Below are 13,848 nucleotides of genomic sequence, written 5' to 3'. Positions count from 1 at the left end.
CCCCCCCCCCAACAACCAGCTCCATGGATTTCAGGTTAGCCTAACCCAGTGCTCCCAGAACCTCCTCTTCTTACCTGCATGAATGGACATTTTGTGTTCTCGGCTATGGTTTGGCGATGCTGCTGTAGCTATGGTCTCCCCTGTTGCCCTCTCTGCTTCCTGGCTGTTTCTGAGGCCAAAGACTCTTGCCTTGCAGACTGGACACTGCTTCTTCCTTCTGCCTGGAATGCCTTTTTTTGGCAAGCTGTCAGGCTCATGCTGGGTACTTCCTGGGTATCTCCATTGCAGACAGAGGCCCTCAAAGACCACCCTGCCTACAATAGCATCTCATCTGTGTCCCCATTCCCTCTGCCTGTTTGATTCTTTGTAACCATTCCTGCCCTCATCACAGCTGACATTCATTCATTGGTTTACACCCATCTCCTATTCTAAAGTGTTCCACGGGAACAAATGATGCACCCTTTGTTACATTCATGCCTGTTATCCGTAGCTCTTACAGCAGCTGCAGGTACACACTAAGACCCAATAAACACTTCCTCAATGAATAAAAAGAGATAGTCACCAATCCACACTTAGCAAAGCTAAAGGCAGAAAGTTTCCTCGGCCTTCAGTGATTTCAAAGTACTTCGTGACCTAAACGAGGCTTGCTTCCCTGCCTCCAGCAACGGAAATCTTCCACTGATGCCACTGTAGAGGCTGAGATGCTACCTTGACCACCGATCTGGTTCTTAATAAGTCAATTACGCACGTGCGCATGCACAAGTGTACACATGTGTCAACCTGAGGTTTTCCTCGGAAGCCATCTGTCTTGGTTTTGGAGGCTGGGGATCTCCCTGGGACATGGGGCTATTAGATTAGGCTGGCTAGCCAGTGTGCCCCAGGAATGTTCCTGTCTCCACCTTCCCAGTGCTGCAACTGTAAGTAGGTGCCAGCACACTTGGTTTTTTATGAGGGTTGTAGGGATGAAACTCAGGTTCTCATGCCTGAGTGGCACACACTTTCCACACTGAGCCATCTCCCTGGCCCGTTTCCATCCCCTGGGTACAGCGACCATAACCACGTGCCTGCTCTTCATGCAGAATGCCTGCCCTACCTTCTATTTCATCCACGCTGAGAATGTGTATGGGAACTACACCGAGCGCTGCATTTTCTGCCATGTCCCTTCCGTGTAATCAACAACACAGCACAGCCAAGACTGGGAAGAAATTAGGTGAGAAATAACAATGGCATCCAAGGCACAAAGGAGGCCAGAGTTAGGGAGCCCGTGCTCAAGTCACCCTCAGCTGGCAAAGAAAGGGATGCTGCATTTCACAGAAGCCAGTGTGTGCACAAGAAGGAATGCTTCTTGGGTATGAGACATCTGTAAGCCACAATTGTTAGACACATAAACAGGTCCCGTAGCTATGGTGCTCAGGTGCGTGCCCAGGGTGTGGCTTTTTACATCCTTCACCTCGCCCAGAGCCGTCACGATCTGGCTGGTCTTTGTTTTCTCTTCAGACTTTTCTATTTTTTTTTAAAAATACTTATATTTTCCTTTATTAAATAATGTACTTAAAGTTATTAACCTCTGCATAGGTCTTCAATCCCCTTTGCTGCGTTAGAGACAGATCCCAGCCCTTTCACTTACGTACTTACTCTACTTCAAACTTTAACAACCAGAGGAAAGGCTTTGCATCTTGCAGGTTGGTTTTTGTTTTTGCTTTTACTGCAAGCATCAAGTGTAGAGCTGTTTGCTTACATAGATGGCTGGCACCAGATCGCTGGCGAACCTGCTCCCATGACAGTGGCAGTAGAGAATGTCAAAGCTGGTGTGCATCTCGGGCCAGGACATGGAATGGCCAGAGGCCTGTCTCTCTAGATCTGTTCAGAAAGACCTCTGATAAGAGTGTCAGGCAGGCACCATCCACTATCATGCCTGGAAAACTTATTCTAAATGATAAATCTATCTCCTTCTTATTAAAGCATGCAGATTGTAAAAGCAGCTTATTGAGTTGATGCAGCGGCTCAGCAGGTAGAGGAACCCTAAGTTCAGCCTCTAGAATCCAGCAGAAAAAGACAAGCTTCTGCAAGCTGAACTCTGACCTCCACCGACATGCTGTAGCACATATGTGCACATGCACACACAAAAGAAATGAATTTGTTTTTTTTTTAAAAAAAGTAGCTTATCTATTTTGAAAATATTTGTACACACAGTCATCGTGGCAGGCATTTATAGCTAGCATTACAAACAAAAACTGGCCAGGCAGTGGTGATACACACCTTTAGTCCCAACACTTGGAAGGCAGAGGTAGGTGGACCTCTGAGTTTGAGGTCAGCCTCGACCAAGTACAGAGCAAGTTCCAGCTAAGGCTACACAGAGAAAGCCTGTCTCAAAAAAACCAAAACAACAACAAACCCCCCAAAACCAAACACGCACACACACACACACACACAAACTGAATAAAACAGGGAGACAATATCAAATGCACTGCCTTCTTTCTAGTCATTTATTAGATATTTGATGAAGAGCTGTATTTTGTGAGGATTACCTACAGGAGTATCATGTAGTCTGTGCTTACCACATATCTACAGCTCAGAGCATGGAGGGCAACCAAAGAAACCACCTCGCTGTATATACCTTCTGCTATTTGGAATTTGCCCAGGCCTCTAAGAATCTTTAGGTGACTCTGGGGACCTAGCAACATCCTGCAGCAATGTTAGAGCACTGCTGGTTCCAGCCTCACTGTTCTGCAGAGGTCCTGGCTAGAAATATAAGAACAAGTCAGGTGTTTCTAATAGTTCATCAGGGCTGAAGACCCATCTCCCTGGGTTTCTCAGCTCCTCCAGTAAGCTTTGCCTCCTATCACACTATGGACCTTTCTTCTGAATGTCCATCACATTTGAAGCCAGAGTGGGCCTTCTGGATTACTTGTCTTCCCAAATAGATCACAAAGCCTCCACGAGCAGGAAAAATCTGACACTTATCTTTAATGTCCACAGAGTCTCTACAGTGCCAAGTACCTAAGGCGACAATATTACCCACTATTTACACAGGTGTTACTGGAGAGTTCTACATGGACCCAGCTTTGCACGAGAGGGGGCTGAAATCTTCAAAGAGGTTAAGTGACTTCTCTCAGGTTATACAAACAATAAGTGACAACCACCTTTCACCTTAGGCTCATCTGACCCCAAACTCTTTACTCTTGCAAATGGCAATGACCTCTTGATGAGTGGTTTTAAATGCCTGGACTTCAACTAAATATATACATTTTAAACAACCATTTGTATGAGGTTATGGAAACGATTATATTACTTCAAGCAAAACAAATAGTCAAAAATGCCCATTGTCTTATTTTTTAATTAGCCAAAAATAATCCAACTAGCGGTTCACACTGCAGCCTCCAACTTAAGATATTTTCTATAGCTCTGGCAGGTTGAAAGTCTTTCCCGTCTAAGCTACTCCGTGCCTTGCTAGAAGTGACTCTTACTGAAGTGCTCCACTATTTAGGAAAGGAAACCGTCTCAAGGAAAAGGAAAATCACCTTATAAGTTGGTGATTTCTCCCAGGAGCCTTGTCTGAGAAGGTGACTACAGAGGAGGTAGAGTCACACATTCCCACAGCATCACAGGAGAACAGGCCAAGGCACTGGGTTGTTCTAAAGAGAGCATGAGATTTTTAGAAGGTAGAGCAGGCATCTTGACTCCCATTGGAAGAAGAAACAGACGCAAGATTGCACAGAAGCTGGAAGGGAGAGCTGGGGAAGGGCAAGACCAAGGAAAGCACATGCGAACAAGCAGGAAGAAGAAAATGTGAGGATCAGTTAGATACAAACAGGATCAGGATTGAAGGACAGCAGATGGAGACGTGGTTCTTGTAGCAAGCATTTTAACCTTCCGGCTTCCTCCTATACCTTCTGTTAGTGACAACATGGACAGCTAAGCCTCTTGTTAATTTGACTTCCCAGCTGTTGAAGTGAGTCGTCAAAATTCACTGTTGTCAGAGTCTCTCTAAGGAGACAGCAAAGTACTGAGGGGACACTTGCAAATACTTAACGGGATTTCGCATGCACTAACTCTAGTCTATCGTATGATCACAAAGGCTGCCCGGGAGACGAGGGGTTAAACCTCCTTGAAAACCTCTTTACTGTCCACACTATTCCCCAGCAGCTGCTACAGAGAGCTCTCCTCTTCACACTCTTTAAAGGCAAGTACCAAAGCTTCCCCACACAGTTTAAAACTGAAAAGCACATCCAATCACGTTTCCACCGAATGGTGCACATTTTGAAATACAATGTGAATCAGAAATCACTCAGCCGAGCTTATATGCAACAGGTCTCGGTTTACTTACTCCGAGAACACAGGCACAATGCACCTACTGTGTTTTTTTTTACCTAACCTGAAGCAGGCAGGAAAAGACAAATAAAAAAGGGAGGCCTGAAGACTCCAAAGTCCTAAACAGGGTTCTCCAAAAGATGTCACCACCACAAGGTAGCCTCTGGCAGTGAAGGCGCTACATATCTGTTAGTACTGTCTCATCAATGACACAACCCATTAAGCTAGCCTGAAATAACCACAAATTGCTCCAGTAAAACATACCTGAAGACACACAGTTAACGCGGTGGGTAAACTGTCACAGGCGACAAAATGGCGGCTACAGGAAACAGGGGAAGGTTACAAAATTTCGAAGAGCAGAAGTGGCTTTGAAGTAATAAGTAGAAACAAAAAAGAACCTAACCTTCTCAAGATAACCACTAGATCAGCCAGAGAGGGTGGCTGTGGCTTGTGCTTGTATGAGGAAGTGAGGGCAGAGCAGGCTCTGCTGGCTCAGAGGAAGCGGCACCCACTTCTGGGTTGCAAACAGTCTCATTTGAAGACAGTTTGGCCTCACCTGACACACATCTGGCCTCCAGTCCTTAAATAATATGATACACAAATTATTAGTCAAATAATGTAACAAACGCTCCATACTCCCCAGTTGATTAGTTAATCAAACTGTAGGTACCTTGAAAGGGGATATTATGTTATAAAACTGTTATTTGCCCTCCCATGTGAATGGTTTCACTGGTGAGAAGTTCCAAGGCTCAGGGACCTCCTGGGATGGGAACAAGGGGATGCAAATGGGTGGGAGGGAAAGCGCTCTACACTCCTGTCTGGGAGGAGATTAAGTGACTCATAAATTGCCCATACTCACAAAACCCTGATCCTAAAATTGATAAGTTTCATAGTATGTAAATTTACTTCCAAGAAAATTATCCCATAAGAAAGATCTGTACCTCAAGCTTCTGAGATTTTTCAGTTAAAAAAAAAAATTCTAACCAAAATATGCTAAAAATCATGGTCAGTTTCTAGGCTACCTCGTCTTCCCACTTATGAACTGTAATTGGGATGGTTTTGGGGTAGCCTGCAAACCCCCTAAGTTGAGGACATCAATCAAAACCCCAGTTCTGGGCTGTCTCATTCTATACACACCAGAGGGAGATGTCTGATGTCGAAAGGCAAGCAGAGTTACGAAGCAGTGGGCAGAGAACGCTAGATGCAACAGGAGCTAAGGCTGGGGGGAGGGGTGGAGATGCTGGGTACTTCAGGTCCTGACCACTGACCCACCAAACCTGTAATGAATACTTACTAGCTGAAGAGAGGGGAAACCAGATGTACTGATACTGTGCCGATGGTACTGTCCGAGGTTGGGCGGGAGTGTAAACTGCTTCCTTATTTCTGACGATGAATACCTAGAATTAAAATAGAAAAAAAGAATCTCCATGAAGTGATTATTTAAACTAACCCAACACACTATAATCCCAATGCAGTTCTTGGCTGAGTTGTGAGCAGAGCTGACTAAAACACTTCCATGTACTATGGAGTGATAAATGATTAAGACCATGTTCACCATGACAATGTACGGGGCATGATTATTTGGTTCCCAGCCTTCTGTGTGATGCACAGAGATGGGCAGGAGATTGCTGTCTGTGGTCATCACTTCTCACTCCACAAAACATCATTTTCTTTCAAAATGCCCCAACTCATCTGTGCACTGCTCAGGCAGAAATATGGGCCGTGAGGTAGACACATAAGCCAAGGCAGGCCGATCAGGTCAGCCTCTTAGTGTTCAGCATGAGGAAGAAGAGACTGCATGCCATGCCTTCATACTCCTGCTGGCCCTTGTACTAGGGCTAGTGAAGCATGGAACTCCCCAGAAAGGGGCAGCGCCAGGAGAGTATGAACTGCCCTTAAGTTCCGAGAGCATTGCCTTTAATTAACAGTGAAGGAAAACAGTGTTAGGAGTGAGAAGTCTACTATATTCTAAAAGTCATTAGAGAAATGAATAGCAGATCATAATAGTATGTCTCTGAGTAATCAGTACAATGGCCAGAACAGAGCACTAGACTGTCAGTCACAAGTATTGCCAAGTGACAGAGAAGCACACACGTGCCTTGCTGGCAGTTCCTCAGGAAGTATTTATATGTATATGTATGTGTATATATATGTACATACATATACACACATATAGATATACACACACACACATATCAAAACCCACTGATAGCTACACCTCCCAAGAAATGAAAACAAATATGCACATAAAACTTAAAACACCAACATTCAGAACAGTATTATCACAAAAACCACAACAGCTAGTTGTGAGTGGTGATGTGTGTCTTTAATCTCAGCACTTGGGAGGCAGAGGCAGGTGGATCTCTGAATTTGAGGCCAGCCTGGTCTACAGAGTGAGTTCCAGGACAGCCAGGGCTACACAGAGAAACCCTGTCTCAAAAAGCAAACAAAACAAAACAAACAACAAAACGCCTGAAAAAACAACAACAAAACAAAAGAAAACAAAACAAACAAAACCAAAACCCAACCAACCAACAAACCAACAAACNCCCCCCCCCCCATACCCAGCATTATTCTTAAGAGTCTAAATGTGTAAACAACACAAATGTCCATCAGTTGATGGCTGCACAAAAAGTGATCTGCCATAAAAGGAAACATACTCAGCAGGGGATGGAACCAACTAGTGCTATATGGAACTATTTGGGAGAATTCCAAGAGCATCATTCTAAGGGGAAGAAGCTAAATCAAAAGGCCACACAGGTATTATTCTTCATTCGAATCTCCCAGAGTAGTAAAATCTACAGACCAGGAGGTAGGTTACTAGATGAAAAGGATCTGAACGGGATCACAGAGTAACGGAAATGCCTCTGAGCAGGGTTTCTATTTAAAGAGATGAAAATGTTCTAAAATTGTGTTGGACAGGTCAGTAGTTTACGTTAAAAGTCACTAGGTCATACACATTAAATACACGTGAGGCGTAGGTGCTATATCTAAGCTGTGGAAGATCTAGGTAAAAGTTACAAGTGTCGGTACAGAATAAGGTTGGATGCAGAAATTACCTAGTTTAGAGCAAAATTGGGGGAACTCAGGTTTTATCTCTGTGTGATTTTTAATCAGAAACTGATATTAATCAGAAATTGTAACATCACCAGTTCAAAAAAATCATATTAGATTGTCCCAAACCAAAGTTACCTTGCATTAATATTAATGTAGCGTGTGCTCACACTGCAGGGGCTCATATTAAAACAGTAGCCAAGACCAAATGAATTTGCAAATTGCCTTTTCTAACTTTATGAAGAGTTGAGTTGGAATTTTGATGGGGATTGCATTGAATCTGTAGATTGCTTTCAGCAAATAGCCATTTTTACTATATTAATCCTGCCAATCCATGATCATGGGAGATCTTTCCATTTTCTGAGATCTTCAATTTCTTTCTTCAGAGACTTGACGTTCTTATCATACAGATCTTTTGCTTGCTTAGTAAGAGTCACACCAAGATATTTTATATTATTTGTGACCATTGTGAAGGGTGTCTTTTCCCTATTTTCGTTCTCAGTCTGTTTATCCTTTGAGTAGAGGAAGGCCACTGATTTGGTTGAGTTAAGTTTATATCCAGCCACTTTGTTGAAGTTGTTTATCAGGTTTAGGAGTTCTCTGGTGGAATTTTGGGGGTCACTTAAATATAATATCATATCATCTGCAAATAGTGATATTTTGACTTCTTCCTTTCCAATTTGCCTCCCTTTGACCTCCTTTTGTTGTCTAATTGCTCTGGCTAGGACTTCGAGTACTATATTGAGTAGGTAGGGAGATAGTGTGCAGCCTTGCCTAGTCCCTGATTTTAGTGAGATTGCTTCAAGTTTCTCTCCATTTAGTTTGATGTTGGCTACTAGTTTGCTGTATATTGCTTTTACTATGTTTAGGTATGGGCTTTGAATTCCTGATCTTTCCAAGACTTTTACCATGAATGGGTGTTGAATTTTATCAAACAATTTCTCAGCATCTAATAAGATGATCATGTGGATTTTTACTTTCAGGTTTTTTGTTTGTTTGTTTGTTTGTTTGTTTTTCGAGACAGGGTTTCTCTGTGTTGTCCTGGATGTCCTGGAACTTATTCTGTAGACTAGGCTGGCCTCGAACTCAGAAATTTGCCTGCCTCTGCCTCCTAAGTGCTGAGATTAAAGGCGTGTGCCACCACTGTCTGGTTTTTCAGTTTGTTTATATAGTGGATTATGTTGATAGATTTCCATATATTGCACCATTGCTGCATCCCTGGGGTGAAGCCTACTTGATCATGATGGATTATTCTTTTGATGTGTTCTTAGATTCAGTTTTCGAGAATTTTATTGAGTATTTTTGCATCAATATTCACAAGGGAATTTGATTTTAAGTTCTCTTTCTTTGTTGGGTCTTTGTGTGGTTTAGGTATAAGCATTAATTGTGGCTTCATAGAATGAATTGGGTAGTGTTCCTTCTGTTTCTATTTTGTGGAATAGTTTGAAGGGTATTGGTATTAGGTCTTCTTTGAAGGTCTGACAAAAAAAAAAAAACAGGATAGTGAAAACTATTCTCAATAATAAAAGAACTTCTGGGGGAATCACCATCTTTGACCTCAAGCTGTACTACAGAGCAATAGTAATAAAAACTATATGGTATTGGTACAGAGACAGGCAGGTAGATCAATGGGATAGAATTGAAGACCCAGAAATGAACCCACACACCTATGGTCACTTGATCTTTGACAAAGAAGCTAAAACCATCCAGTGGAAAAAAGACAGCATTTTCAACAAATGGTGCTGGATCAACTATAGGTCAGCATGTAGAAGAATGTGAATTGATCCATTCTTATCTCATTGTACAAAGCTCAAGTCCAAGTGGATCAAGGACCTCCACATAAAACCAGATACACTGACTCTAATAGAAGAGAAATTGGGGGAAAGCCCAATTCTTGGGTACAGGGGAAAACTTCCTGAACAAAACACCAATGGCTTATGGTCCAAGATCAACAATAGACAAATGAGACCTCATAAAATTGCAAAGCTTCTGTAAGGCAAGAACAGTGTTTGCCAATAGGACAAAACAGCAACCAACAGATTGGGGAAAGATCTTTACCAATCCTACATCTGACAGAGGGCTAATATCAAATATATATAATGAACTCAAGAAGTAGACTCTAGAGAATCAAATAACCCTATTTAAAAGAGGGGTACAGAGCTAAACAAAGAATTCTCAACTGAGGAATACTGAATGGCTGAGAAGCACCTAAAGAAATGTTCAACATTCTTAGTCATCAGGGAAATGCAAATGAAAATGACCCTGAGCTTCCAACTCATACCAGTCAGAATGGCTAAGATCAAAAACTCTGGTGATAGCAGATGCTGGCGAGGATGTGGAGAAACAGAAACATTCCTCGATTGCTGGTGGGACTGCAAGCTGGTACAACCACTCTGGAAATCAGTTTGGCAGTTCCTCAGAGAATTGGACATAATATTACCTGAGGACCCAGATATACCACTCCTGGGCATATACCCAAAAGATGCTCCAACATATAACAAGGAGAGCCTAGACAACCAGGCATTAGCCTCATCTAACCTTTTCTGACCTCCCGGCTGAGGTTCATCAGACCATACAGGCTGTTTCAGAAACTTCTGCCTTCAGTTCCTCCCCCAAGACTTCTGGAATTCCATATTACTGTTTCCATCAAACACAGTGGTCTTTCAGAAGCGGGAATACCAGATGACCCTCTGGAGGGAAAGGTCCACCAGGACAGACTCTTGCTGCTCTCCACAGCAGAGCCTCAGCATTTCTTTCTATCATGAAATCAGAATGTCCCTCCTTTCTAGGTCTGTTGATTGGCTTTGTTTTGTTTCTTGATACAGAGTCTTACTATGTAGCCTGCTGACGAAGTCTGGTGATCCTCCTGTCTCAGCCTTCAGTGAGCTGAGATAACAGCCCTTTACAACTATGCTTGGCTTCTTCAGTTCTTAAACAAACCCAAAAGTCCTAGTTCAGGGCCACTCAACTGATCTTCCCTGGTACTTCAGGGCTGACCTGTGAGAAATCTGTTGCTTCTATCAAAGGTAGTTAACTGGACAAGAGTCCCCCTTCTTCCCTGAAGAAGAAGCCACTTGTGTTACACTCTGAAGATTGTGAAGCTGGAATGAGATGCAGGTACCACCCACATCAGGGATGAAAAAAGACCAAGGCCTTTTGGGCCACTCATGCTGGTATGGGCTCTGACGCATCCTTTCTATAAAAAGAGATTGTCTTACCTGATAACTTTCTCTTTGGATGTGTGTTTCTTTATATAACATCACAAATTCTCATTCCTAACATGCCTAACATGATGCTATTCCCTGTCCCTACATAGTCAATCATACAAGGCAGTTGGGTCTTACCTTCATAACTCTCCAACATAAAGAGGACATGTTTATCCTTTATATGAAAATAAGCCATCCTATAAGGAAATGAACTACTTCGCAGCACTTAAAAACCTTGGAAACAAACTTTCCTAAAACAGGTCCCAGAGAGAACATTTCCCAGCATGCCGCAGACCGCTGGGAGCTGGTAGATGAGGATAACGGCTCTTGAAAGTAACACTGTAACAATCAAGATAACTACGCAACTGCCTTTACTTTCACATCGAATGCTCTCACTTTGGAGAATATACCTTGTGGAATTCTCATGCATACGTGGATATAAGAACTCTATATGATAGGATCACAGAAAACAATTTAAAATAGCCAAAGCACTCAACATCAGGGAGACTATTGAGCAAGTAACAGCAGAAAATACAAGGCATATTATTTTGACATTTAAAATGACAGAAACACAAATTCAATTACAGATAAACTATGAATTAATCTACAGATGAAAACAAACAAACAAACAAACAGCATGAGGATCTAAATCTGAGTATACCGTGGTATACTGATACGCCTGGGTTTTCCACATGTTTATAATTTGAAAGCACTGTAAATGAAAATTTCATTCAGGTTGGCACAGTGCCACATGCCTATATCCTCAGCAACCTGTAAAACCATGGCAGTAGAATTTCAAGTTCAAGACCACTCACTCCTGTCTAAAGATTGAAAACTCAGAGGGGCTAGGGATATATTTTGGTATCAGAGTGCTTACCTAACATGCGCAAGACACTGAAGCCAGTACCCACCCAAATCATGGTTAGGAGAGATATATGACTGCTTGACAACACAGCATACTGTGGAACACCAACATTTCCCCTTTGTGATCCTGTAGCCAAGTGGGAGCTGTTGCCTAGTGCTGCTGTGGGGCACTGGGAGCATCCTAATGCTACTGCTAGCCCGGGAAAAGATCACAATTCAAGCCTTGAAATACAGTTTTTACTGAGCACATATCATTTTTGCAGTGTTGTAAAGTAAAAAAAAAAAAAAAAAAAAATGTGGTTTGTTTTATTTCCTGCAAATAATTCGCATTGCCAAGGCAACTAGAGTAACATCCCAGCCACCTAGGGCTACACAGAGAAACCCTGTCTCAAAAAGCAAAAAAAAAAAAAAAAAAAAAAAAAAAGTGTGAGGCAAGACATTGTAAGCTTCTATGTCTATATTTCTATATTTGTTACTTCCTGATGCTGTGGTAGAATATGGACTCATGTGTGTGTGTGTGTGTGTGTGTGTGTGTGTGTGTGCACGTGTGTATTGGTTACTTCCTGATGCTGTGATAGAACATGGACTCATGTGTGTGTATGTGTCTGTCTGTCTATATTAGTTACTTTCTGATGTGTGATAAAACATGTACTCGTGTGTGTGTGTGTGTCTATATTAGTTACTTCCTGATGCTGTGATAAAACATGGACTCTGTGTGTGTGTGTCTGTCTGTATTGGTTACTTCCTGATGTGTGATAAAACATGAACTCTGTGTGTGTGTGTGTGTGTGTGTGTGTGTGTGTGTGTAGGAATTAGTTACTTTATAGTGCTGTGATAAGCCATGGCCTGAAATGAACCTGGAATAAGAAAGAGTTCATTTGGCTTACTCCTCCACATCACAGTCCATCACTGAGGGAAGTTAGGAAAGGCACTCAAGGCAGGAGCTTGATGCAGAAATCTTGGAAGAACACTGCTCACTGGCTTGCTCTCCGTGGCCTGTTCACATTGCTTTCTTATATAATCAGGGACCACCTGCCTGAGCATGGCTCTACCCACAGTGGTCTGGGTTCTCTCTCATCAATCATTAATCAAGAAAATGCCCCAAAGATAGGCCCACAGGCCAGTCTTATGGAGGAAACTTGTCAGTTGAGGTTCCCTCTTCTCAGGTGACTCTAGTTTCTGTTAATCGGATAAAGAAGCCCCAGTACAGTGTGGAACTATGGCAGCAATCCTCATGGTCATGATCGCAAGAGAGTATAGTTACTACTTCCCTTGGATGTTTTCTTTCAAGTTCATGTCTAAAAAAATGCTTACATGGGCAAGGCATGTTCCATCAGTTCTTTGTTTTCCTAAGGTTAACTGGAGTGAGCCTGGGGATTTGTCTAACAGGTCACCCTCATGGGAGTCAGCACGGTGATGAAAGATTGGTGGCCGTGGGTGGGGCAAGAAGTTCTATGTTTTCATGCAGATCAGTGATGACCGTGGCAGACATTTGGGACCAAGACTCCGTGAACTACTTGCAGAACAGTGCTTGTCCAGAGCATCTGCTGAGCCATTTTTACCACCCCGCTAGTTATTTAATAAATGTGTAGCTACCTTGACACACCTGTTCTGAATCAACTCTCGTGAGACAGCCTGAAAAATGGCAGTTTGAGCCAGCAATTCTGAGTCATTTTTACAACCTAAAAAGGTCAAATATTTGCTGAAACTGTAAGAAAATGACTGGCTCGGCACGGCACTCACTCATCAAACTCTGGGGTAACTACAAAGCGCCCTCAGCCAAGCAGTGTAGGCTGAAGCTGAGGATGTGTTCGTGTTCTTAGAAAGCCTAATCCAACCGGGAGTGAGAGGCAGGCCGATAGGCAGTGTGTCAATCACAGCTTTAGAAATACAACGGGAGGATGTCCACAGTTCCTAGGATGTCCACAGTTCCTAGGATGTCCACAGTTCCTATGTCACAATAGAGAGACATAACTTGGCCCAGGAGTGCCTGGGAAATCTGCAGTGAGGCAGCTTTTGTTCAGGTTTTTGGACTAAAACCATTAGTCCAAAGGAACCCAGGTAGAAAGGGTGAACAGTGCAGTCAGACCACGAGACATCAGGTGTCCTCCTTCCTGCTTCCAGCATCTTTAACAACCCCGCTGGGCCATCTCCATGCAATGTGTGCATCTAGAATGCGGTAGGGTGGGAACCTAGAGACACACAGCCCCAGGTGTGCTGTCTGCCATCTGTCTGCCATCAAGCACGCTGGTCAATGAGGCTGGGCTGGGCTTTTATTACATGTAAACAGGAGGGGCTGGACTGTGATCTCTGGGCTCCTTTCGGTGCTTACTGATAAGCATGGTGAGAATCCCCAAGTGGAACAATCAGAACTGCAGCCTACAGGATCAGCTACACTAGGAAACCACAGGGC

At 43.0% G+C, this 13,848-nt stretch overlaps 1 protein-coding gene across 3 annotated transcripts in view; it reads right to left on the bottom strand.

Annotated features, from left to right (window-relative positions):
• Nucleotides 1-13,848, bottom strand: part of Dock8 (dedicator of cytokinesis 8) — a 203,828-nt gene that overhangs the window by 147,033 nt on the left and 42,947 nt on the right. The window contains exon 2 of one of the 3 annotated variants that reach the window (XM_021151299.2): nucleotides 5,606-5,708. In XM_021151299.2, the coding sequence (XP_021006958.1) occupies nucleotides 5,606-5,708 (103 nt within the window). Of the gene's footprint in view, nucleotides 1-4,575; nucleotides 4,872-5,605; nucleotides 5,709-13,848 lie in introns of those variants that run through there. The other 2 variants (XM_029472366.1, XM_029472365.1) reach the window with 2 other exon arrangements.

This window comes from Mus caroli, chromosome 19, assembly GCF_900094665.2.
Source record: "Mus caroli chromosome 19, CAROLI_EIJ_v1.1, whole genome shotgun sequence".
NCBI lineage: Eukaryota > Metazoa > Chordata > Mammalia > Rodentia > Muridae > Mus > Mus caroli.
The sequence above is the reverse complement of the archived record's forward strand: the minus strand, read 5'-3'. Positions and strand labels throughout refer to the sequence as shown.